We start from the raw sequence: 26879 nt of genomic DNA, 5'->3' as shown, positions 1-26879 counted from the left end.
ATGGCAGGGCGCCTCCTCCGCACGGCCTGGCGCCGGGAGCGCCTGCGGCTGCGGCTCCTGCTCCGGCGCCCTCTCCGACCGTGGCAGGGCATGGTGGTTTTGGACGAGTGCTGCGTGAGTGTCTGCCCTGCTTTTTTATACAGGTGCCGGCTCGGAGCACACGGTGACAGAGCCAACACCAGCCGTGAGGTCACAATGGAGTATGCAGTACATACGCATTTTGTTTCTCAGAAATCATTACATGTGCATAAATTGCTCGAGTGTGCACAGGTAGTCTCTGAGGGTCTAGTTGGGGATCTTTAAAGACCCTGGGTGTTCGCTGAGCTTTTGGACTTCGGTTGAGCTTTCGCTGTGGTCTTCCATACAGTAGTCATTTTCATCTTGGTTATGTGAGCTGCAGAATATGTTCTTGAACAAGCTTTATTGCTCTGGCTTGGCTTGGGATGTTGATGGTTTCAGAGCTTTCAGTGTTCCACTACCCAACCACTTTCTCCCAAGCTATTTGCACCCATTCTCCTAGTAGATACTTTCAAGATCTGTCTTGGAAGTCTCCCTTTCTATGATAATAATGTTTGCTATTACAAATATTTGCAAAACATCTCATGAAAGCTGAAATACAATGAATTATCACACAGAAAAAAATGCAAACAGCAACAATTCTAACACAAGTTATAAATAATTCTTTAAACCTTTAAAGGTCTGGTAGCCATGAGGAAAGCCAGTCCCACCAAGAGTGGGGTCTTTAGGTCTTCTCCCATTGTTACATTCCTTTTTTTGATTGATGATATTCCAACTTGCTGGATATCAAATCAGTCAGGATTCTTGTAACGAATCCAGCAGGGTTCAAGGCAGTAGCTGTCTTTAGCACCATGTCTTTTGTTCCAGGAGTACCACCTGCTACTTGAAGATTTTGCTCAGGAATAAGCAGTGACCTCCTTTTTGCTCTTCACCAGGCATAACCACGTGCAGCACATAAACTGTCACTTTTTTCCCATTTATTTTCAGGTATATTCTATCAGGACTGTGGTGGCTCCTGCTATGAGGTGCATTGGCCATCCCTCAAGTACATAGTTTTAGTTATTTTTTGAGAAATATGCTCAAAATACCACAGGGTTCCTTCCTTCATTCCCATTCTTTGACCTAAACATGGAGTTACTGTACAAGGCAAAGGCACTCATGTATGAACAGTGCAAAGGATTCAGTCAAATCTGGAAACTCCAGAGCAGGAGTTGTCATCAATAACCTTTAAAGCATATGGAAAGGTTGTTGGATGTGGGATCTCAGCACCTCAGGACTGAGGTGCCGAGCCACCGAGACCACCCTTGGGGGGCTCGGGAGTCCTGGAATGTTGCCAGAAGTGTCTGGTGGCTGGACTTTGATCCTACACGGGAGACGACACTTGTATGAGGATAGGAGGATTTCACCGGGGTGAATGGTGAAGGGATTAGTTAATTAGAGAGTGAAACACAGGGTTTAGGATTTCTGTACAGGGGGGTTTAGAGAAGTAAGATGGAGGAATTGGGGCGTGTCCTGTCCTTCTTCTTCTCCTCCATCTTCTGTGGTGATGGTGGCACTTTGGGATTGGTCATTACTGAAAGTGCACCGGACAATAAGAATAAAAAGGATTGGGGAAAAATGATAAATATTGTACACGTAACTATGGGTATAAAGATAGGTGACTGTCCGGAGGGCAGGACAGAGTGTGCTCATGGCTGGCTGCTGAGCAGACCTCTGTCGGGCCGAAAGAAAATCTTTTAGATAAACATTTAATAAACATAAAGACCGAAAGAAGAACTGAAGCCTCTTCTCGTCCTTTGATACGCGGGCTGCCCCAAGGCCACTCCGGGCCCTTCCAGGCCCCTCAAACAGCCGAAAACCGGACAGTTGGACATTCCAGAGCCCAGTGTTAACAACTCCATGGATTCCTTTCTGGTTCATACAAAGGCTTTTCCAAGAGTTCATAACTAGGGATCCATAATCAGCACAATCCAATCATTCCCAAAAAGGGACACAGTTCTTTTACAGATGTTGGCTCGGATGTTTGACAAATTGCTTCCTCCTTTTGTGTCCCCAAACAACACTGTCCTTGTGGCTGTAGCATGCAGGAGATCAGACATGGGCAGATATGAACATGGTCCTGAAGACAAACACAAGATGTCATTGAAAATGAGCTTTGGATGGTAATATTCAACCTATTTTCAATGACATGCTTTATTATCTCTCCCTGTAATGACTGGACAACACTTATTTTTAGTGCCAGCTGACTGAAATCAGGAATAATCTTGGCTCTGGGGAAAATGACAGTAAAACCATCATAAACTGAGTACAAAATATTTTTCCAGATGCATCAGTAATTTCAATGGCCACCTGCAGTCAGCACAACTGTCAGCCTGTAATTGTGTTCATGCTCCTCCCTGGCCTTTCCATGTCAGCTCCTCCTGCAGAGCACATGGGGGCCTGGGCATGCTGCTGGCTTGTTTCTTTTGAGGAGATTGGGATGAGAAAAGGCTGGGGGGTTGTGTCAAAGAGATGATATTTGAGTGACCGTGTACGTGCTGGAAGCCTCACAGCCTGACTAGCCCAAGACAGGATCGCCCAGAGCCAGCAAGGCTGCACCTTGCTGCCCTGGTTAGAGATGCTGAGCTGCTCCTTTGCCTCAGAGAGAGCCAAGTGCAGCACTTTTGTGCAGAAACACTTCATTAGCCCTGGTTTGCCCAGCTGCAGCTACTGGGGTTAGTGGGGTGCCCTGTTCTACACTTAGAAATGAGCAGAGTCAGTGATGGGACAGAGCGGGGCATTCCCTACCTGTGCCCTTTATGAAATCCCTCTGTCCCGACTGTGTCACGTCCCGCTCCTCAGTGACATCCCGGCCAGCCTGGAACATGGAACTCCCCGTTTCCAAGGACACATGGCCATTGTCACTGGCACAGGGCAGGACCACTCAGACCCTTCAGCGGCTGCAGCGAGAGCCGTGGTGCCAGAACCACAGCGAGTGTTGTTCCAACTTGGCTGGTTCCAGCACCCGTTGTTCAAGAGTCCAATCCACCCAGAGAGTGGAGGTAATTATTTACAGTTCTGTGCAGAAAGGGGGGCTCAGGGACAAATTCACAAAGCCAGCAGCTTTTGTGTGTTTGAGTATTTATACGTTTGAGCAAAGAAAGGAATTAGTGTTCATTGCCTGCAAGTTCCCTAGTTCTTTTCATAACAAGTATTCCGTCTGCTGTTGGGTAATGATCCTCTCACTTCTCATGCTCATTATTCTGCATGCTCAGTGCCTCCCTTCTTCTTAGTGAGAGGTTTCTTGAGGGGGTGGCTATGGTCTGCCCCTGCTGGAATGGCCTTTTACCGTGCCGAAGCTGATTCAGCACAGTGGCTGCATTGGCTTTATCAATTTGTTCCTTTTCTCGAGGGTTTGTCCAAATGCCCTTGAGCTCATAAATTCTGGATTCTTTGTGTCCACCATCAGAGGTGCATCCTTCTTCCCAAGCCTTGTTAACCTGCCCTGTGTCTGAGGTCACTGAAGCCTGTCAAGCCCTGCCCCTCAGCAAGGCAATTCAGCCAAGAAGTCACCTGCCTTTCCAAGGCCTGGCCATCACTTCCAGCTTGTTGGCTACTTCTTGTCTCATGGGAATCATCTCCCTTCTTCTTGATGAGCCTTGAAAGCCACAAAGGCCAAACATCCAGGAACACATTTTCCTAAGAAATATTTTGCATTTTGCAGATATTTCAGCAGGATCAGTGGCTCTGTGGGAGCGGGAGCAGCCGAGGCAGAGCGGGATGGCGGAGCTGTGGGCCTGGGCAGGATCCAGTGAGTTCTGCAGGGCCCCAATCTGCACTGCGTCCCACAAGGCCCCCACCAGCACTGCCATGCCCGTCAGGGTGAGCCAGAGGTGTCAGGAGCAGCAGGTGAGGGGCAGGTGTGGGGCTCTGCGGGTTGGCAGCGCGTGGGGGCTTGGCCATGGTGTTGGCGTCAGGTGCTGCTGAGCCCGCGGGGCCTGTTGGGCAGGGCTGGGGCCCCACTGGTGCTCCAAGGGCCCCTTTGAGGCAGCTGCCTGGGGGGAAGCGACTCACAGGGATGACATGGAGGAGGTGCCAGTGGAAGTGGGATGTTTTCTGTAGGAATTGGTGCTCAGGGATGACACTAAGGAGGTGCCAGTAGAAGTCACATGTTCTCTCTGCTTCGACACTCAGGAAATTCATGCTCTGGACCTGGCTTGTGGCCAAAATGGATGCATTTCTCATGGTTCCATGCTTGTACTACACTCACGGAACACGTCAGGATAAAGGAAACTCTCTAAAATTATCTTTTAGTATTAGGAGTAGCCATTATTTTATTCCTGGCTGTGATGCATAGTGGAGAACTCCAGCCACATATACACCATGACAAAGCTTTTCTAGTTATTGATACACTTTTAGTAAACAAAGAAATTAACCTTCATTGGTTCTAAATTACAGAATTCCTTCCATTAAGTAATAGTCTATCTTCTATTGGGTAGTGATGTCTCCCTTCTCATGGTAATTACTTCACAATTTTCAGTCCATTTATCATCGCTTTTTAGATTTTATCCCAGCCAATTCTGCCTTCAGAATGAAGCAATTGGATGGCAGTAGGTTGTTTTTGTTGAAAAAATGCTTATGCCAATAGAAACTTTTGTAATTTTTGAGTTCCAATGGAATGTGACATATTCTGAACTAAATCATGAGTTCAGTGAAGCAACCCAAATTTTTTTACGTCTGACTAACTTAGGATAAACTAATTCCATTTTATATCTATGGAAATAATTGCATCTAGTGCTGAGGAACAGAGAAAGGGTTTTGGTGCCTGTAACAGTCGAAATTCATCTTTTGCAGTTGAAGCTGTACCTGGAGCTGACTCCAGGATGTGCTTCCTTAGTAGCAAATAAATCCCAGTGTCAGGTGCTGCCCCAACTTTCAGATCTTTTTGTGAGCCTCTCTGGTTTGTTAGTTTAGCACTGGTCAGTTAAACTGTACTCAGGTACTTGATTTCAATGGAAGCCAGTGCCTATAAATTCCAGCAATTGGGAAAGGATGACTTTCTTCTTGAAGGCTTGGCTACATTAGAGGCTAAGTGAGGGTCGGTCTCAGAGCACTTTTGTAGCTGGCTGCTTTCAGAGGGAGAACTGTGTCAGAGCAACCCTTTTTAGGGATGTGACAGCAAACCTTTGCAAATGCAGCTCTTTTTTAAAAGGAAGGGCCTAGTTAGTCAGCAGTAATGGAGAGCAGGCTGAAGATTTTACAGGAAATTCTTTTCTCCTTTTAGCCAAATGCCGGTGAGGCGTCGCACAATGGAAATGTGCAGCTTGTCAAATCGTGTAACCCACTTGGAGGTATGGTTCCCTTTCATATTTTGCTCAATATCTGTAAGATTTTCAACTTGGTAATTCATTTTTGCAGCATATTCATTGGAAAGAGGATCTCTAGTGTTCAGAGCTCTTATCTGGAAGTGGTTTGGCCTCAGGTCAGCCTTGCAGTCTCTTATCACTGCATTCAGCCACTGAGAAAGCCTGCCAGTCCTTCCTTGTTCCCATACCATTTGATGGGCTCAAATTTGGAGCATGGAGGTCCAGCAAGGTTTGGACCACCTTATGCCCCTAAATTCACAGTCTTGGTAGCTAAGATTTTGGTTTTGAAACACCTAGGAACTGTCATTATCCATTAAACTTAATTGCAAATTGAAAGAAAATTACCTTGAGGAAGTTGCACCGAGAATTTCATAAGGTCAATATGGAAAACCATGCTAGATTTAATTTTTTGTCTTCGTCATAAATAAGTTTGCCAAAATTCTGCGTTGGGTTCTTTTCAAGGAACTTGAAAGGAAGATATTGATGTCATCTTGCCCACATTTCCAACATTTGCCACAAAGCACAATGTGCTTAGGAGGTGCCATTTGTATTAATCTGTTCTGAGTGCTGTTTCCCCAAGGAGCCTGGCTCCAGGCACACACGAGGTGCACATTCCCCTTCCAGGCACTCAGTGGTGCTGCCTGCAGCAGTGAGCTGAGCCAGGTACAGCCAGCTGCCCTGTGCAAAACAGGCTCTCACCTGGCTGTGGCTGCAGTCACCTGCCTGCAGGGACATCTCTGCCCCTGCAAGTGCAGCTCCTGTTCTGCCTTAGCCTAGTGCAGAGCATTTTAAGGCAGCACCATGGTGACTTTTTGGAGAGATAAAACTCAGCTTCCGAGTTTCTCATTGGGGAAGTTCTGTTTCACATGTGAGTGATGATTTGTGTGATTTTTGCTGGTGATCTATTTAGATCCTAAGGGAATATTTAACATTGAATACCTGGGGTCTGAGGAGTTGCAGTAGTGAGTTAATTGTGGAACTTGGTGGCAATTTTGCTTTGGGCTGGCACAGAGAAACTCAGGTGAGACAAGTCTGGTTGCTGGTAGGGTACGGAGTGCCTTTGCAACATGCTCCACACAGTACCAGTGAGGGACTGGGCTTTGTCACAGAATCAGATAATATGTGAGTTCAAAGGGATCCACAAGGATATGCAAGTGCAGCTCTGTCCCCAAGAATCCCACCAGGTACCTGTGGACCTTGTCCAAGTGCTTCCTTAACTCTGTGGGACTTAGTGCCATGAGCCCACTAAGATGTGGGGAGCCTTTCCCTATGCCTGACCACCCTCTGGGTGAAGAACTCTTTCCTAATTTTCATCTTCATTTTTGGTTATGGTTTCAGGTAATTTTTGTTAGAAGTCATTCAGGGGTATGATTTCAGGTGGTCTTTTGCTTGAATGCTGTGGGAAGTTTCTGTATCAACATTGGATTGAACTTCTCAAAACATTAGTAGTGCCTTCACTTGACAACTGGCATGTTTACATTGTTCTAAATAACAGAAGTGTGTGATGTTTGTGCAATTAGGTTTGCAGACAAATATCAGAGAGGCATGGTCCAAGGAACAGCAAGTGGAGAAAGGCATTAAAAATTGTGCTGGTTTGACCGGAAAATGGGAATTCTGGGATGCTGTAGTCAAACCAATGGGTGCTCAGATTTTAATATTGGCACCTGATGTAGCCAGTGAGGTTTGGACACACCTCTGAGAACACAGAGGGGTTAAAAAGCAGAGCTGCGCCCTGGGAAGCTCTCTTTGGGACTTCGAGGTAAAGAGGTCAGATCCATTGACAGATTGAAGGAGTGGGTAAAGAAAGGTCAGTCTCTATGTGTGGGATGGAAGAGACAAAGCTCCTGGATTTCTCCCCAGTACTCCATCAAGCACGAGTTCCTGGTTTCAGAACAGTGCCTGGTGTGTCATATCCCCTCCCTCGACCTGCTGGCCACGCTTCCCCTGATGCAGCCCAGGACACGGTTGCCTTTCTGGGCTGCCAGCACACGTTGCCAGCTCATGCCCTGCCTCTCATCCAGCAGCACCTCCAAGTCCTCCCCACCTTCATCCCTAAGCGTGCCTGGGTGCCAGGGCATGTCCCAACCCCAAAGATGCAGCACTTGCTCTTGCCCTGGTTGAACCTGATGAGGTTCCCAGGGACCTACTTGCCAAGGTTCTCCATTCCCCTCTAGATGGCATTCCAGGCCTCTGGTGTTGGCAAATTTGCTGAGGGTGCATTTAATCCCACTGTCCATGTCATTCTTGACACAGCCAATGCTTGGGCTTGCAAACTGGGGAAATCATATCAAAGCACCATGCATAAAAATAATTTTCATAAATACCACCCCTCCAATATCACTCCTTTACCAGGTATTTTTAATGACTGTTTCTTCCTAATGCTTTAGTGTTTGGATCCTTACTGATCCATAAACGCTGAACAAATAGAGTTTCAACAGTCTCAGTACATCCTTTTGAATCAACTTCCTTGCCTTCTCCCAAACCCCTATTTGACAATTCTTTTTCTCTTTTTCCTTTACTGAAGTGAAAATTCCTGAGTTCAGGAGAGCCCGACAGAGCTCTCCAGATCTTGTGCCCGAGAGGAAGAGAACGATGCCCACGAACCCTGCCAAATTCTTCCAGAGACCTTTCAGGACTGTTTCTCAAGGACCCATCAGAGACAGGGTGATTCATTTACTGGCTCTGAAGAATTTACTGGCTCTGAAGAATAGCTCTGAAGGCAGAGCTACTTTCTCACTTAAAAAGAGAGGGAATTGTGTAAAAGGACAAGGAATCCTTTGGAAAGATCCTTCAGGAGGTGAGATCCTGGAGTTGCTGCTGGTAATGCTAACTCTTAGCTGTCTTACTTCAGGTTTTCAATCAGAAACTAATGAGATGCTCAGGAAATGCTCCTTGTTTACATTTCCCCATCAGCTTTACCCAGTTTCCCTCCAATGGCAAGTCCATGTGAGGAAAGAAGAAACCTTCTGAACTTCAGAGGCATTGTTGTTTTTCTAGAATGGCTGGCAATGATAAATTCTTTGTAATGCTGTTGCTTCTCATGCCTTATTTTATTCATCTCTCTTCTCCTTGCCCTGTTTAACTGATTCATGGAGTAACATCACAGGGTGAAACTCTCAAGTGGGTGAAACACTTAGCTGAGGTCCTTAAATTATCTTGGGAAAGTTTCAGAGGAGAGAATTTTAGTAGCTGCCATAGGGCAGCATTTCACTTGAATGGAGCTGGTGGCCTCTCAGTAGTACCTGGCTTCTGCTGGGATCCGTGGGGATTGCGTTCCAGAAAAGGGTGTTCCAGGCAATCCTCCATGACAGAGATGGTAGCCAAACTTTTAGTAGAGGGTTTCTTTGCTGTCACATGGTTTAAATCTCCATCTTCCTTGGAACTCTTTTATTCAGTAACTTCTCCAGTGCTCCTCTGAATTCCATGGTTATTTTGTTATTATAGCCAGCAATAGGATGCAGACGCATTGAAAAAGGAAGTGGTTCTTTCCTTTCTTTTTCAATATCGCCTGTTCCCGATGGCTGTTGCTGAATCATGCCAGCATTAATATATCAAGTAAGAACATTTCCTCTTTAGGTAGAACAACAGTGTCTTAGAACTTAGTCAAGGGAGGAGAATTCAACATGGATACAGTTTCAGTTGATCCCACAGTGACTTGTAAAAACTCATTCCCTGAACCTAGGAAGTTTGTTGCTGGGTTTGCCCAGGGCAGTGGCTGGGCTTTTTTACCCTGAAGATATTCACAATATAGAGAGCCATGTTCTGCCATCCCAACTGAAGTAGCCCATTTAGACTTCAAGTTGATTATAAATTTTCAAAGTTCAGGTCCTAAGAAGGTAAAGCATGAAAACATTTTCTTCTGTTCCATTGCAATATTTGATGAGATTTCCCTGGTGTCAGGAGGTGTGAACTGCCTCAGGGTCCAGCTTTGCATTCTGGAAGTGCTGTGTGAGCAGCCCTGCAGCCTGAGAGGCCTTGCTCAGGCTTTTGTGGACATCAGAGCAAGTGGGGGTTTATTTTGTATAAATCTGAAATGGGCAGTGTGAGCTTGCTGAGATGTGGTACACACACTCTTGCTTCCCTTCCAACACAACCTGGGTTCTGCTTCGAAGAAGTGAATCCCTGATTCTGGGTATCATTGTCACTTTTACATTTCTTTTTCAGCTGTGGGCAGACAGGTATCAACGTAGACCCATATTATCAATGTTTTTCATGCTTTCCGGGGGAAGAGAAAAGTCAAAGTTGTGACAGATGTTGGCGGTGTGTTAGATGAGTTATTCAGTGTGTTGCAGGCATCAGATAGACGGAGACTTTCCCAATGGGCTTTTCTGTGGAACTCTGAGCACGTGTCAGATGATGAAGTCTAAACCTGCACTTTAGATATCAGTGATCTTGATGTTTTACTACCTCAGTTTACCTTTGGAGGAAACTCTGTGTTAGTCTTGAGGAAGACATGAACCTCATTTCATTTCAAAGGGATACAGCAAGGCATGTGCATGGCCTTCTCATGGCAGAACTTTCCTGGCTCTGCCACATGAAGAGGGACTCTGGGCCCGACCCCCTCTTCTTACACATTGTAGTTCTCAATGTTGTTTTCAAAGGAACTCTTGCTAGATAGGAATGGAGATACTTGGTTGCTTCCAATTGGTGAAACATTAATATGGCTTAACACTCATGTGGTAGAGGAATAATCGTGCTCTGTACAAAAGGACATTAATTAGTTGAAACAGGGTGCTCACAAGCAGCTGTTCAGGACCAATCATATTTCTGTAGTTTGCATGCAGCAAGCATAATAAAGATTTGTTTTCCTACATCCTGCCTGTAGGTAGCCAAGTGGAATGCAAAGGATAATTCCTTCAGTCTGAAGGAACATCTATTTCAAACCCTTCAGACTGATTGGCCTGGCTACGCTGAAGTAGATAGACAGAATTTGAACTTAATACTTTCTCGGTAAGTTCAGTCTTTCAGATGCGATAACCGCGGGTCTCTAGGCTTATTGTAATCCAGAGCCAGCCCGCTCAATACTAAAGTCCACACACAATCGCATGAACAAGAAAAAAGACAAAGAGCGCTCTCTGCCACGTGGAGATGAGTTATCCAGTTTATTAGCTTGGGACAGGGACACTTCTGAGGTCAGTGACCACCAGGTAGCACAGAGGCGGAGCCTCATCTGCCCTATGTTTTTATGCCCCAGGTGATGGGGGCAGGGAAAGAGGACCGCGGCCAATGGAATAACACTGGGGAGGGGGGAGGGGAGGGACCACCCGTGGGGCAGACCACCAGGGATACAGAGACCAGGGGGGTGAGGGAGAAACCATGTGAGGGGGAATATACGATCCACATCCACGTGACTCAATAACATATTTTCCCAACACCCAGTGCAAACAACTAAATAACTATTTAGTGCAATACCACATTCAGAGAAAGGAAAAAAACAAAAATCCCTGGTTAATGAAGCTTAGATTGTTAGAATATGGTGAGGTAGCAGGGACCTGCCAGGATCCTGGTCCTGCACAGGACATCACAAATAGCACACCAGGTGCCCAGGAGTTTTGTCCAAACACTTCTTGAAGCCTCCTGCAGTGACCACTGGCCTAGGGAGCCTATTGCAGGGCTCAAGCATCCTCTGGGCCATGAATGTTTTCCTGATATCCTGCCTAAAGCTCCCTCAACTCAGCTTCATGCTGTTTCCTTGAGTCCTAACACTGAAGGTCTGTTTTCTTTGAAAGGAACAAATTTTGACAGTTGATATTTAGGCTTTGTAACATGAAATATTGGACCATCCATACAGAAAATCAGCTCCATCTCAGAACACCACTAGCAGCAGTCAAGCAACGTCTCTGGGACCTTCTAAAAGAGACACTCCAGCAAGGCCTGCTCAGGTATTTTGTGCATTTTTAACATTCTGGACTGTATAGTAAATTTCAGCAGACTTGCTGGTGGTGTAAAAGCTATGATGGGAATGTGCAGGACCTTTACTTTTGCGAAGCCTTTTATGGAACTCTGAAGTGAATGTCTTTCTCCCAAAGCTTTTTAGCTACAGATTTGAAGTAGGACTTGCTAAGATGAGAAAGTAGGAATGCGAGAGCCTGTAGTGCTTCCTAGTTTGTATGCTCTTTTTAGTGAAGAAAGATGTGTGTTCAAGCTGGGCCTGTTCAGAAATGCTGCTTTTTCAGAGTGGGAGCAAAAGCTGTTCCTGATCATAGGTTAATGAATGAAATATTGATTTGTTATTGATGCAGAATCAGCCTGTGGCTTCTGACTTTACCAGTCCTGTGATGAGCAAGAAGAGGAGAATTGGCCACCAGTCCAGCCAGCAGCTGGTGGCCACTTTTCTTCCTGCCTTCTGCCTTCCACATCTCTTTTCACTTTGGACATGTCTCCAAGTACCAGCTCTGTTTCCCACTGCACCCAAGTGGTACAGCAAACAGAGAAATTTCAGAGTTCCAGCATCCCAGCACCTGCCACGGAGCAGAAGGAGATCCCCAATTCAAACAGGGAGAAAAATGATTTGGGGAGATTGAAGCAGTGGCACCGCTTGGATTTCGATGAAGGTACTGATGTGCTGGTTTTCCTGACTCCTGTGTGGATAACTGTGGTGTAAAGATCTGGTTATTAAGAGAAGCTTCTCTCCAAATTAAGGTGCAACTATGACCCTTTTCCACAGTCAATAGTAAAAATGTTATTGAAGAGGAAATGCAACTGGGCAGATAGAAAGAAATAAGAGAAGACAGGCAGGGTGAGAGGAAGAGAGAGACATTAAGTGGGGAGATATCATCACCACATGGACTCTCACATGACATGGACTGTCATCCAGCCAGTCCTTCTTAACCCTTGATCTTCTTGGTGGTGGGGGTCCCTAAGTCTCTCTGGAGGTACCACCTTATACTGTCCAAGATTGGAGTATCCACAGGGTGGTCACAGCTGTCCCCACATCTTAGGTAGAAGCCAGGCAAGCAGTGATTTTCCTTACAGTCTCTACAGTGGAGGTTTTTGTCTGGTGTCCTAATTCCAAACCTTCACCTCTGTTAGGCCAAGGCTTTGTGCTTTTCTTCATGCCAATTGTGCTTCTCTCAAATTCCTGTTGTGGTGGCTTACCTTATGGGAACATCCTTCTTTGACTGCATTCTGAGATAGTTAATTGTGCTCTTGCACCTTGTGAAAAGGGAGCATTGAAAGTGGGCACTGGATACATGAAGGCACTGCTCTACATGACTGCTCTGCCATTATTCGTCCTGTACGGTCATGATGAATCAAGACCTGTTTTTTTTCTGCCATTACATAAGATTTTGCCTCTTGGTTTAAAAGACAACAACAGCAAAGCCCAGAACCTGTGCTGCTGGTACCTTGTCAAAAACTACAACAAAATGACAATTTCTAAACTAATCTTTAGAAATTCTGCCTTTAAGTAGTGCAAAACCAATGAAGAACAAAGAAATATGAAATAGATTGGTCTTGGCAGAAGCTGGTTAAAAGGAAGAGCCAGGCACTGGAAAGCCAAAGGGAATGAATTTTTTCTTTCCATCTGATTTCTACTAAACTGACAGTGGACTGAGACAGCACTTTTTCCATCAGCAGATTTTCAAGACTGCATGCTGAAGGCAGAAACCTGTCACACATTTATTGCAGACTAGTTTACTGAAACTAGTTGATCAAATCTCAGTTGATTCCATGGTTGTTCATTGAACTCAGCCTTTTCATGGAAACTGCAAAAGCTACAAAACCTGGGCTGTGGTTTCCTAGAGTTCTGTTTTGAACTGGGCTGGGAGTTTCCTCTCCATCCTAGCTGCAGAATTTCATTTTTCAAAAGCTGTGGAAGTGGTACAGACTGGAAACAACATTGAAAAGCAAACAGAAATGCATAAAGAACGCTTGATTTCTAAAGACAGGGACACACCCAGCAGGGCAGAGTTCAGTTGCTTTTTAAAATCTGTGAGTTCTCCCTTTTTGGAGAGGACAAAGAAATTGACCTTGCAAATGACAAGCTGAGTTTAGCCTGGAGGCAGGTTTGCAGTGTGCAGATGCCTCTTGCAAGTGGTGGTGTGCTTGTAGAGACAGGTGCTTTGAGATGGTCTTTCCACATTTCTTCTGGACATACACACAGTACCTGAAAACCTTGAGATAGCTTTGGAAGGATTTCTGCTTGAATCTATAAACACGTCAGCAGCTTTCTTCAGGAGTCAGTTCCCAAATTCTGCCTAGCTGGTGAAAAAATCTGTTCTATGTTTCAAGTTGGGGCTTAGGCTGAAGCTTTCATGTGGACTGAGCCATGAGAGCAAACACACTTTTGGAAGTGAAATGCTCACAGCAAAGCTGTTCTTCCAAGTTGTGTTGAACATACTGTGACTATTGGTATTTAGGTCCAGTTTTATTACCACTTCTACATTTCTTTTGATGCTTCTGCTAGACTGTGTAATGTGCTAGTGAGTTTCTTTTGTTATGTGTTGTCATAAGTTCAAAGTAGTTTGTTCTGGGTGTCGCACAGGAATATTGGTTTGTTCCTGAAATGCATCCACCTTTTCCCCATCCATCTACCTGAAGACTGACCTGTTATTCCAGATTCTTCCCTGTCACTCAGGGAAACCCTGCCCTCCTCCCCTGTCCATCACAGAAACCCCACCTTTGTTTCCAGAAGCTTCTGTGTCCATCTTGTGTCCCTCAAGTACCTATTGGTATGTTTGATTTGCTCTCCTCCCCTGTTGTCCCCCATTGGATGTCATGATGTGCACCCCGCCTTGCGCCCCTCCCCAGGTGTCTCGCCATTGGTCCAAGTCTGTATCTTCCCTGTTCCCTCCCCCGTACCTGTTCCCTCCCCCGTACGTAAAACGCTGTTACCCTTTGGGGTCTCTGTCACTTGTCCCTGGTCCCTCTTGGATTGAAGCTTCTTGAGAACCTACACAAGTGACCCCTCCTTTTTCCTTCACTCTGGACGCCTCGACTCAGGATTGTAACCGCAGCTGCCCAGAGCAGCTTTGCTGCCCTGAGAGCGAGGCAGCCCTGCTTTACTGTCCCCCAGAGCGGCCCAAGGGGCGGGCAGGGGGCAGCCACCCTTGGCAGGGCCAGGAGCTTGGGCTAGCCATGGTCAGCTCCAAGCAGTCAGCTTGTGTCAGTGTAATAATTTTAACACTAATATCAACAAAAGCAAGTGGAACATCATAGAACAGCACTTTTCTCAAGAATTAAAGCTCATATGGCTTAAAGATTGGCAAGAATGGCTGAGTTTTAACAAGACTGCTTTGTGTAAACAATGGCAATGGAAGCTCATAAGGAATACAGAGGATTATGTGGGTTTCTTCTGCTTGCCATAAAACCTGAAATGTAAAGCAGAGAGAGATTACCAAGATCCTGAGTGTTCCTTCCTGTTTCAGCTGACTTTTTACAATGTGGCAGCTCTTTTTACAATCATCGCAATTCTTCAACATTTCTTTGGAAAATTTGGCTTTGAGGTTATGTGTGCAATGCTTCCCAAATGCCTTTGCCAAGAGCCAAAGGGCAATTCACAAGTGCAGGGCTGTTTCCAACCCAATTTTGCCATGTTAGTGAGGAGCACTGGGTTTTGGCTGCAGGGTATTGGAGCCTTAGTGCCATTAAGCTCTATAGAATAGAATTGGCTTTCCTGCTGACAAGAGTGCAGGCACTCATTAGAACTGTGGGCCTCAGGAATTGGCAGGGAAGTGGAGATAAAAACATGGCATGAGAAGAACTTCAGCTTTCTTCTTTATTTCTTGTTAGAACCTCGTTGTTTATCTCTCTCTCTCTCTCTCCATCTGTCTTTTTCAAGCTGTTGTCTTTTGTGAAGGTGCATCTGTTCCTGCATGACTGGAATGGCTGTCCAGATGCACCTCATGCCTTCAAATAAGAAAAGCTGAGCTAGGGGTAACACTGTGGGAATGCACAACCTGTAGAATACAGTGGCCATTCCCCCTTTCTAATTCCCAGGAAGGGCTACTTTGGAGAAGGTTGTATGTGCACTATAATTAAATGTTGTTGCTTCTTGTGAGTAATTTGCTGTGAGAAGAAGGCTCTGAAAGACTTTCTGAAGACTGTCCAGTAGGGATCTTTTGAGTTTTTAATGATCTCCTGATAAAGAGTGTCAAAATTGTGGTTTTCTGCAGGAACAAGAAAAGATACTTCCATTGCCTCCACATGCTCTGCAAGAAGTGACCAAGCAGCCTACTTGAGGTGAGTAAAAGAGCAATTCACCCTTGCCACTATCGGTGGGGTGCAGTGTCAAGCTTTTTCATGTGCTGAAAGGATGAGTTTGAGCAGGTTTAGTTGGGCCTGGAAGGCTCAGAGCAGAGGTAAACACCGAGGTGGGTCAGCCCTGGCCGGGCCCTCCCTTCCTGCAGTGCAGTTGCACAGGCTCAGCTGCAGCAGTGGTGCTGCATCCCCTCATCAAATTTGCAGTGCAGGAGGGGAGGGAGAAATGTGTGTGTGTGGTAAAAAAGACTGGAACTTGCTGCCAGCTTGTGTCAGAGCAGGGATGTTGGCAAGGGCAGTCAGGCCTCCTGCAGCTCTGGGGCTCTGGGGCAGCTGCAGCCTTTGGAGCAGGCGTGGCAGGGCCCTGGGTCACATTGCTCCGGTGCCTCCCAAAATGTTGCAAGGCATCTGTAGTTTTCTTTTCAAACTTATCCTGCACACTAGTCAGGTGTATCTAACCTTGGATGCATCCTTGGCACAAGTTGTTTTCAGTCCTGGTACTGAATCTCAACTTATTAAAAATTTTGTGCAATCTCAGAATGGTTAGAAATGTATATTCCCATGTGAAAGGTGTTTTTGTCATCCAAAAAGAATAAAATCTTCAGGCCTAGAGGAGCAGAAGCATTGATGTGAGAGTGTTGGAAGTGGCATCTATTGTTCTTATTGCCACTTCATCTTGGATTTGGATCATGAGCTTGATAAACCTCACGCCTGTTGATTTGAGAGAGGAGAATGAAGAAGGTTTGACTCCCATCAGTGACTTTAAGCATTAATGAGTTTTGCCCTCATTAGGAGCAGATGTGGTTTGGATAGTAGTTGTAGTTTCAGGCTGATATAGATTTTTTTTGTGGCTGTATTACAAATGCCTCAGTTCCGTGGTCAGTGATGTAACTGCTGTCCACTTGAAGAATCAGATATTATCATTAACTCTGCTTTGCCATTAGACAGACAAGAATGTAGCTTAAAAGTCCAACTCTGTGCACTCAACTGCATAAATGCAGTCCCTAAATAAAATATTTTGCAGATGAATTTTCACAAGTAAACATCACCTAATTCTGTTTTTCCTACATAGGAAGAGATTATAATGTAGCAATATTTCTTCTCTTCCTGAAGCTGTTGTGTTTATTTGTCCTTTGATATTTGAAATGAGGGTAAATGTTTTTTAAGTATGCTCCACTTGCTAATGAACAAAACCTCTACAATGTAAACTGTTACTAACTAAGTGTCATAGAAATGTGACAGATTCCTAGAGTTACCTGACTGCATTCTCTTGAAGCACATGAGCTTGAAAGTAGAAACTGTCAGTCCCAGAGCAACAGACTCAAAGCTTGGGTGTCTGTGTTTGACATTACCCTGTGCTTGGTGTAAAAGTTACACCTGTGTTTTATGGACTAGAAACATACTGGAATGTTCTCTTAGAGTTCCCTCATAGAAAAATGGTGTCCTTTTTTGCATTAGAAAATACGTAGCCATTGTCTCCTTGGAGCAACGCCAGCACTACAAGGATGACTTCAATGCAGAGTATGAGGAATAACGGAATTTACATTCTCTGATTGACAAGACCACAAAGAAGTACAGACAGTTTCAGGAGCAATGGAAGTCTCTGACTCCAGGCTCTGAAGCCTATCAGGTAGAGAAGGATAAAACCATGAAGACTGTGCTTCATCACAGCAGTGTTTTGGATTCCCTGGAACTGCTCAGTCAGTCAAAGGAAACTGCGAGATTGGCATATATGCTCAGACACTGCTTGCGCTGGGTCTGATTTTTGCCAGACCCTGCCTCAAAACGCCTTTTTTGAGCTGTCTGTGAAGAAACAGTAAGGGGAGAGGTGTCCCAAGCAGAGTCTTAGAGCATGGGCTCCTTCTGTTGCCTATTGAGAGGCTTAATTGCAGATCTTGGATGGTGCTGGCAGAAGGAGATTTGTTTTTGCAAATATACCAGAAGAGTTGTGGCTGACAGAGAAGAAAATGTCTAGAGTCAGACTAAGTGAACTTTTAGTGTTTTACCAAAGTTTGCATTTTATGGTGGTGATTAAACATTCCTCATGTGTTTTTTTTCTTATAGACGCTGCATCATCGAATCCTAGCAGATTATCAGCACTTACAAGAGGTACGTGTGACACCAGAGCTGCAGGGCCACGGTAACTGCTGAGTCTGCCTCAAGGCTTTTTTAAAGCAAAGGACATCAGACTCTAGACTCTGCAGGAAGTGTTTGCATGCCCTAATTTTCTTTTGCTTTCTCCTTCACAGGGTAGCCCCAGCTACTCTGAAATGAAGAGCAAGTGCCAGTACCCCCACAAAAAGCTGGCCCATATTCAGAGTTGCATTTCTGAATTTTACCAGCTGTGAGTGGCACCAGACATCTGCTTCAGCCTCATGAAATCTCTGACCTCTGGATTTCTTATTTCAGCTAGATGATTCGCTTTTTAGGATTATTTAAGTTAGTATTGAGCAGTAGGTTCTTCTAGCACTGAGCAGTAGATAATTTCTTATCAAGGTAGGATTAGTTCAAAGAAGTTTAGTAAGTTTAAGAAGTTGAAAGATGATAGTTTTGCACATTAAGAATAAAGAAATCTCACTATTGGTAATTCCTTCTCTTATTGTTGCTTGTATCATATTTGAAGTGGCTTTCTTCTGGTCAAGTCAGTTCTGTTCTTCAAGTCTTAAGTTTGTCCACTGAAATAAATTTATCAGTAAAGAGTGGAAGTCAACTACCTGTAATATGAATTTATGCACATTTTAAGAACAGATTGTAGTAAATGGAATTTTGTTATGATTAGAATATGCCTGTTTTCTGACCTTTCTTGTTAATTTAAGATCTTTGCCCAAGTGGTCAAAGGCATTGAAGTCTGTACCACCCTGTCCCCAAATCACCTGTTTTGGAGGGTTAAAGAGGAGTGCACATGGGCTCTAAGGTGTCAGCTGAAGCAGCTCTCAGGACTTCTTGGAGATCATGGCCTCACCTTATCAGTGAGCCAAGGAATATTCAGATCTTTGCAAGTTTTGAAAAATACATATACATGTGTTGGAGGCAAGGTACTTCAATGGATATTAAAGAGAAATTGGGTTAAAGTGTCCCTATGGAAATGCTGTCCATTCCTTAGCACTTTTAAAACTAGTCTGTCTCAACCAGCCTATCTAGAGAGACACAGATATTGATTCCTGTACAGACCTATGGGGCCTTTGATGTCTAGTCCTTTTCCTAAATTTCCTGGCATGTATTCATTCAGCTGACACAGCAGTGGTGTTGCCAGCAAGGCCATAACCTTCTTTTGGGAAAGGATATGAAATTGACAGAGGGAGGATAATATTTGGGAACACTCACAGGTGGCTGTGAATGACCCTTTCTTCTTTGGACACTATTCTACAAATTCCTCAGTGGTTTCCATGCAATGATTTTGAACCCTGCACCTGAGAGATCTTGGGGTGTTTTGTGATTGAACACCTGAGCCATTTTTGCCCTTCTGTTCTCCTTCAAGTGAAGCTCAACAAAATGTCACCTCTTCAACCCTGAGACTTGGGTCCATTTTTGTCTGGGGCAGGGAGTGCTCTGCTCTGCAGTGCAGCAGCCCCAGAAACGCTGCTGTGGGGGACATGGGGTGAATTGTGCTGGGGAGCCTCCCCTTGGCCGGGTGGTTGCTGCTGGTTGACAGAGCGTGCAAGAGTGTTGCTGGCCAAAGTGTGGGCTAAGACCGAGGATTTTTCATGGTTACCCCTTCACGACCTATCTTGCCTTTTATGGAATTTCTTCTAACTAATTCTACACCACATAAAGAAGTCTTATTTCCATGCTTTAACAAATTGAGGCTTCAAATTCCCGTCTATATTTTCTGCTCCAGTTCCTTTTGTGTTGGAGCTGGCATTCCTTGGGGGAAGGTGAATCAATGTACTGGTCCCATCCCCTTTAACTGCTGCAGGAGTGCTTGGGAACACTTGAAATGTTTCCACTTCTTTAAGTGCCTTGTTGCTGTACTTTATGACATAAGACACAGTCCCATGTTGATGAGGACGTACCTGAGAATCCATAACAATCAGGGATGCTCACACGAGAAACCTCTGAAAAATTGAGAGCACTTTTCACAAAGATGGTAAAACTGACTTAAATTATCGTTTCCTATCATATGACTTTGTCTAGAAAGAACTATAATTTGGTATTGTCTTCTATGGAGCATTTCCTATCAGCTCATGTTTTCTTTAGAAGCCATTGGAATTCTGATCCTCAGTGGTGCAAGGGGAAGCACTTGTGGCCCCTTCAGTGAGTTTTCCTGGCAATTTTTACTCATTTCTGCTTTTAGACTCTGATTTGCCATCTCAGCCTTGCTGCTGGGGCATGACATTCATAAGACATGTAGGTCCCAATTTACCTGGGAGTGTTTTACATAAATTTTGTTTGGTTTATGAAATGAGAATTCCTATCTGATGACATTCCAAAAGGAATCCCTAGTCTTGGTAGTATTTCTTTTATTAATACTTGAGGTACTTCTTTAGCTTTGTTTGGTGTGACAAGGAAAAGCCTCTGGCCATGCAGAAAATGGGTCTACTAAACCTAAGTAGTTTTATCCTTCTTGCTGAGTTAACTCAGAAAAATGTCGTGGGCATTAATCTCCTGCACTACTAGCCTGTTTTGGGATCCCTAAGGGCAGTCTTTTGTAAAACTCTGCATTGTTCTGAAAGCAGATTTTATACTTCAGTTGTCACAGTCCCTGTCATTCTAGCACTAAGTAGCTGCCTTTCCAAATTGTCTACTGTACTTTCCATACCCCAATGGGTTTTTTTATCTTTGTCTTCTCTAGTTTGTGTCATTGTTGCTTTAGGCACTCTAACTTGTTGATTTGTTGCTACCCACCACCCTTCAGGACTAAATTGGACAATTTAGGTATTTGAAGAATGATTGTTTTAATCATGGTGTTCTGGGTCTGATTTGGAAAGGTTCACAATTTGGAAAGAACTGCCAACAAGATGCTTTGTTTTGCCGCCTCTCTAGCAGTGTGGTCTCCTCATCAGTCTCCTGGGCTTGTCTGAACTGGTGAGCTTTGCAGTGATTATTGCTACTTCAGCAGGGAACTGGATGCTCCCAAAGCTGTCCCAGTTTGACTGGAGATACTGATTCCTTGCAGAAGGATTGAGGAACACAGCAGGGTTCAAGGCAGCAGTTGTCTTTAGCACCATGTCTTTTGTTCTAGAAGTACTCCCTGTTACTTTAGGAAAACCAGTGAGCTCCTTTTTGCTCTACACCAGACATATTCAGGTACAGCACAGAAACTCATTTTTTCCCCGATGTACTTTGATGGCTATTCTGTCCATCAGAACTGTGGTGGTTCCTGCTCTGAGAAGCACTGGTCATCCCTTGGAAACAATGTTTGGATGTTCTTTTAAGAAATATGCTCTTTTCCACAGGGTTCTTCCTTGCATTCCCAGTCTTTGAGATAGAGTTACTGTGCAAGGCAAAGGCACTCATGTGTGAACAGTGCAAAGGATTCTGTCAAATCTGGCATCTCCATGGCAAGGGTTGTCACCTATAACGTTTTTATATATGGAAAGGCTGTAGGACATTTTGGAGTCTGGTGGAACACCTCATGGGATTCCTTTCATGGTTCATACAAAGGCTTTTTCAACAGTCCATAACTGGGGATGCATAACCATCACAATCCAGTCATTCCCAAAAAGGGACACAGTTCTTTTACAGATGTTGGCTCTGATGTTTGACAAATTGCTTCTTTCCTTTCTGTACCTAAACTGCACTGTCCTTGTCACTATGGCAGCCAGGAGATCAGACATGGGCAGATATGGACATGGTCTTGAAGACAAAGATAAGATTTTCTGACAGGGGAAATGAGCTTTGCATGGTAATATTCAACCTATTTTGAATGGTATGGTTTTATTATCTGGGAATGTCTCATGGTCAAAATGCTTGGATTTCTCATTGTTCTATATTTATACCCAGGCCACCAAAAATGCAAGGATAAATGAAACCCTGGAACAGTAATTTTTTGGTATTGGGAATAGGCAATATTTTATTCCCAGCTAAGGTGCAGAGTGGAGAACTCCAGCCACATGCATGCCATGTCCAAAGCTTTTCACTTATTGATACATTTCTAGCAAACAGAGAAATGACTGATCACTGGTTCGAAATTACATCATTCGTCTCAATTAGTTTTCTGTTGTCTTGGATATTGATGTCTCCTTTCTCATGCCAATTAGTCCACATTTTTCAGTCTCTTTTTTATCTTTTTTCCCAGAACAGTTGATTTGAACTCTGAGGTTGAAATATCTTTATTATTTTTGTCTTCTGGCTACTCCAAAGTGTTCTTGGACGGGTAAATTGTCTAAGTTAAGTCTAAATTCCAGGTGTCCAAACTTTTACACATACAGGCTTTGTTCCCTGAAGGTTATCAGGGTTAGTTTAGCAAAATCAAAAGTTTTGGTGATTTAACACTAACTTTGAGAAGAGACTATTAAAAGTCTTCTCTCTAAAGCGGGAAATTGCAATGTTTAAGACTAAAACACTGCTTGTGATCAGTACACTGCTTATGATTAATCACATAATAATGACAAAGACAAAATCATAAATTAGGAAAAATGTATGGTAAACAAGCAATAAAAAGCTGCATAAGTAATTCAAGGGCTATACTTCACTTTGGGAAGGAGCCCTGGTAATTGGCCTGATCTGGGAAGGAAGCAAAAGGAAATTCCCCAAAAAGTAGGAAATTATTCTCTGGAAGCAATAGATTATGACATTATTTCTTCAGAAAAGAAAAAAAAAGAATAATTAAAGCATTTCAAGAAGTGCCCAGACTGAAATTTGTTTGCCAATACAACAACCCCAAAGTCTCTGTGGTGTGTCAGGAAGCTCAGCAATGAACCTGCAAGGCTTGGATAAACATCACTGGTGTCCGCCCCCCAGAGCACAAGCAGCTCCGCAACAAGACTTCAAGACTAAGGGACAAAGCTTCTCCCTTCAGCTCCCCACAGCAGCTCTAGGGAGTCTCTCTCCATTGCAAGATCTCCTTTGTCAGTCTACAGTGACAAGAGTTGGCTGCAGGAGGTATTTGCATGGGAGCTCTCCCCAGATGGGGGGGAAGAAAAAGAAGAGGTGATTCCTGAGGAAATAAAAAGGCAACGCTGTTTGGGAAGACACCAGCATGAGTTCACTACAACTCTAGGCCAGAAATCTCTTGAATAAAGCAACATCCATCCATGGGGCAGCACTTTAGCTTTGATGACAATGCTGACAAAATTGCTGCCCCTTCCTGCTGCTGTAGCTGACTCCAAATCATGAGAAATGTGTCAACTTTGCCAAAGACAGTCAGACGCGGTGAGATAAAACCAGCTAGTCTGCTGAAAAGGAGACCAAATGAATGTTTTCTAATCACACCTTTTCATCCTTTCTCCAGCCAAGACAGAGCAATGTCCTTCCTCTCTGTCCCCGACGGTTACCCAGGCACAGGATGCAGCGTGGGGACGGAGCCTGTCACTGCTCCCAGTGCCCTGCCCTGCCCTTCCGTGCCTGCTAAGTCCTGCCATAACCTGCCGCGCTGTGCCGTGCCGAGCCGAGCCCGGTCACCCCGGGAGCCGCCCCGCCCGCAGCCCCGGCTCTGCCGCGCTCGTCCCCTCCAAGTCCGGCCTGCGCGGGGTGCGATCAGCGCCACGGCGGAGCTGCCGCTGCCCTCCAGGCTCAGCGCCAGCACCCTCCCCGCCAAGCTGTGGCGCCTGGTGAACAGCCCCCGCGTCCGCTCCGTGCGCTGGGACAGCCGGGCCCAGGGGCTGCTCGTCGACCGCTGGCTCTTCCAGCGGGAGCTGCTCAGCCTGAGCAATGCCTGCCAGGCGGCCCCGTACTCCTTACAAGCTACGCAGTTCCGCAGCTTCGTGCTCCAGCTCCACCGCTACAGCTTCCACAGGGTGCCGGGCTGGGTTGGCTCAGCTGCGCTAGGCAATGCTGGGGCCTGGCTCCGCTCCGGCATCGCCATGACCGCCCCAACCTCCTTGCCCGTATCAAGCGCTGGAGTGCGGCCAACAGGCAGCAGCTGGCGGCGGGGCGGGAAGGCTACAGCCGCTTCCAGCAGCTGCACACGGAGCGGTGTTGCCCTCTTTCCCACCGGGCAGCTGCCAAAAACCGGTGAGACGGGGTGGGAGCTGCGGGTGGCGTGGGCTGCGGCCGTGGGCACTGCCCGGCGGGGCAGGAGCGGGCCCTGCCCGTGCTGGGGCTGCTCAGCGCAGCTGCCCCGGCTGGCACAGGGCTGTCCTTGGGCAAGGCAGCTGTGTCGGCAGACCGAGGGAGAGGCTTTGAAGGTGGGGCAGCTGGGATCCCTCTGCTTGGAGTGCTGTTTACAGATACACGGACTTGAATGTGAACAGGGATTATTATATGGATATGTACATATGTAGCCTGCTAATTGTACAGGCATATTTCTATATATGTGGTATATTTATGAGTTTAGTATGTATATATGTACATATATACATACATAAAGGTTTGCATTTACATATTTGTGTGTATGTGTATCTAGTTCTTTATGTATGTTGTAATATCTGTGTTTAGATTTCCCTAAGTATACAGTTGTGTAGGTATCTATTTGTACTGATTTAGTTTTCAGTATATGCCTTTTTTAATAGCTATACTGGAATTTGTTTAGGTATGTATGTCTGGTTTTATATTTTTAGCATATATATCCAGATGTATAGCGGTATATTTGTATATTTGCAGGGAACTCCTGCCCTCCCGAATAATTTTCTCAACAGCAAGGCCCAGATCCACTGATGGTGATTCCTCTTCTCCAGGTGCATTCTGTACTAGGCTGTGGGCTGTCCATGCTGCAGAACCTGCACTGCCAGTAGAGAACTGGAGGCTGAATTGTCTGATGTGGCTGCAAGAATCCAAACACATTGGTCAGGCTCCAGGATGTGGCTTTGGGACGCAGAGCTCTAGTGCTGCCTTGGATCAAACACCACAGGAAACACATAGAAAACTCTATTCCAGAAATGTATTCAAGTTCTTCTTCTTAAAAAGTATTTCTTCTTATTGATGTGTACATATATTAAAGTAGGGGTTGTAAAATTGATCTACACACACTACTGCCTCCCCTGGTCTCCAGCTGCACATCTCTTGCTCATGGTCATTATTTCCCAGTGTTTGACCTGGTGTCCCCTCTCAAAAGGACTCTATTGCTCCTAGTCTTTACAGCTTTTACCTGCTTTTTCTAGGAATCCTGAATGTGCTCAACAATCTTTCAGGCTGTTTCCACAATAGATCCTAAGGAGTTCAGCGAAAGCTCAGCCCTTTGGCAGCTGCTTTGGATACTGTAGGCATTTTCTGCTGACATGCTGATGACTCCTCATTTCAGTTTATGATGGCTCATGACTCTCCAGCTCGGGCCCTCAGCCCTCAAGGCCTGCTAAGCTTTTGATTGAACAAAGGGCTGTAATCACGTTGTTGAGGATTTTATTTAGGAGTCTCTGAAGAAATAAAGAAGGAACAAGACAGAGCTGAAAAAGGCAGCTGTGTATGTTGGATTTGGCACAGCTTGGTTTTTGGTAGGGGGAGAGGGCCATGGGGGCAGCTTCTGCAGAAGGCTGCTAGAAGCTTCCACCATGTCCGACAGAGCCGGTCTCTGATGGCTCTGAAGAGGGACACGCTACTGGGCAAATTAGAGAGGTTGTAATGCCTCTGTGATGACATTTTTAAGAACAAAATCAAGACGGCCCACGTGCAGGTTTTCTCCAGGAGTGGCAAGGCACTGCTGCCAGGGACCATCCCAGTGCAGCACATGGCGATGTGATGCCATGGCTGCTGCCATCCCGGCACGACCTGCGCCGAGCCTTGTCTGCCTGGCCGCTCCTCGCCAACCACACTGTGGACGGAAGGGCAGGTGTGACGGTGGCAGCTTCTCCTTCCCAGCACCCACATAAAGAGAGGCGTTAAATAGTGCCAGCATCACAGAGGCCGCCGCTACCTGTGCGATGGTGGTGGGGGCGCCTGGCCGGTAACAGAAACATGATGAGCGACTCCCCGGGGCAGAACCTCGATGATATCAGCATTTTGGCACTGTGAGATCCTGAAGGAACCTTTGAATTAGGGGGACTTTTTGGCAATGGTTCCTAGGAGGAGCAGTTTTTCTTCTAGTCAGAGAAGAGGAAGAAGTCAGGAAATGTGAGGGTAAACAACATGGCAATGCCAAAGTCATAGAACAATAAGGATATGAATAAAGGTACAGAATCCACTGGGTCATAACCATCTGGGGTGTCTCTTGGGTTTGTGGAGGTCACAGTCTCTTTTTTATCCTGAACTGCCAACTGCATCTTGACCTCTTCCTTTGGCTGAGATAGTAAGAAGGTACAGACTTCCCAATCTGCCTACTCCCTTTAATGCATTTCTCCCCTCATCAAGCATTGTATGACCATTAAAATGATCTTTAAGCCCACCCTGGGCTAAGGGTATGGTCCTGTGTTGAGACCAGCTGCCTGAGCTGTCCGTTCTGCCTTTGGCTTCTCTGTGTGGTGGTGTGTTTTTCTTCTGTAAGTTTATCAGGGTTGCTTCTGTTACCCCTATGCAGACATTTTGTCCCTGAATCCCATCCTTCCACCTCCCTGTCCATCTCCCCAAAGAATGCCCTTTGTTCCAGGCCCTTCCATGGCTGTCACTGTGACCCTGCCCTCCACCCTTGTCTGTCAGTGTAACCCCGCCTTCACATCCAGATCCTTCCCTGTCAATCTTGTATCCCCTGAGACTCAATTGGTTCATTCAAACTGTTCTCCCCCCCTATTATTCTCCATTGGTTTGAGCATTGTATTCCCCACCTTATGCTCCTCCCTATGTTCCTTGCAATTGGACAAGGTTTGTAACCTCCCCTTGTACCCTCCCAGGATATGAATTGGTGCACAGATTTGTTCTGTCGTTTTCTGCCCCTGAGCCTTCTCCTGGAACAAATCTCATTGAGGAACCATATGTAAGACTCCTCGCTGTTCTTCATCCCAGTCCTGGGCGCAGATACAGCAAGTGCTCTGGGGAGCAGCCTCGCTGCTGCAGCTTCACATCAGCCCTGCTGTGCCACCACCTAGGCCAATCCAGGCGAGGGGCAGCTGCTCTCGGCGTGGCCCAGGAAGGGGCTGGCTACAAGCTGACCTAGCACTCATGCCACTCCTGCCCTGCAGGGAGAAAGCACTGCCCAAAGACTTTGTGAGGGAAATAACAATGTATTTCCTTTTCCTTCAATGAAGATTTGTGAGATCCCTGCTAGACTTGCCAGTGGCTTGTCTTGCAGGGCTGGGAAGAGTCCTGGGGGCTAGGCACCCTTAACAGGGTGCAAGGGTCCCCATGGCA

The 26879-nt window shown here is 45.6% G+C and overlaps 1 protein-coding gene across 1 annotated transcript; it reads left to right on the top strand.

The window, feature by feature from the left end:
- On the top strand, window positions 1-26646 carry LOC141727135 (uncharacterized). Its single transcript, XM_074533030.1, has 4 exons — window positions 1-114; window positions 22825-22877; window positions 22957-23678; window positions 24267-26646. Exons 1-4 carry the CDS (start codon window positions 1-3, stop codon window positions 24287-24289), a joined length of 912 nt encoding a protein of 303 aa, XP_074389131.1. The 3' UTR covers window positions 24290-26646.
- The last annotated feature ends 233 nt before the right edge of the window (window positions 26647-26879 follow it).

The sequence above is a fragment of the Zonotrichia albicollis genome, chromosome Z, assembly GCF_047830755.1.
Source record: "Zonotrichia albicollis isolate bZonAlb1 chromosome Z, bZonAlb1.hap1, whole genome shotgun sequence".
NCBI classification, from domain to species: domain Eukaryota; kingdom Metazoa; phylum Chordata; class Aves; order Passeriformes; family Passerellidae; genus Zonotrichia; species Zonotrichia albicollis.
The sequence above is the reverse complement of the archived record's forward strand: the minus strand, read 5'-3'. Positions and strand labels throughout refer to the sequence as shown.

Excerpts from the sequence above, each read along its gene's own strand:
- LOC141727135 (XM_074533030.1), top strand. The coding sequence starts at position 1 with ATGGCAGGGCGCCTCCTCCGCACGGCCTGGCGCCGGGAGCGCCTGCGG. Across the intron at positions 22,878-22,956 it reads GCCAAAGACAGTCAGACGCG|CCAAGACAGAGCAATGTCCT; the intron begins GTGAGATAAAAC and ends TCCTTTCTCCAG. Across the intron at positions 23,679-24,266 it reads CGGGCAGCTGCCAAAAACCG|GGAACTCCTGCCCTCCCGAA; the intron begins GTGAGACGGGGT and ends GTATATTTGCAG.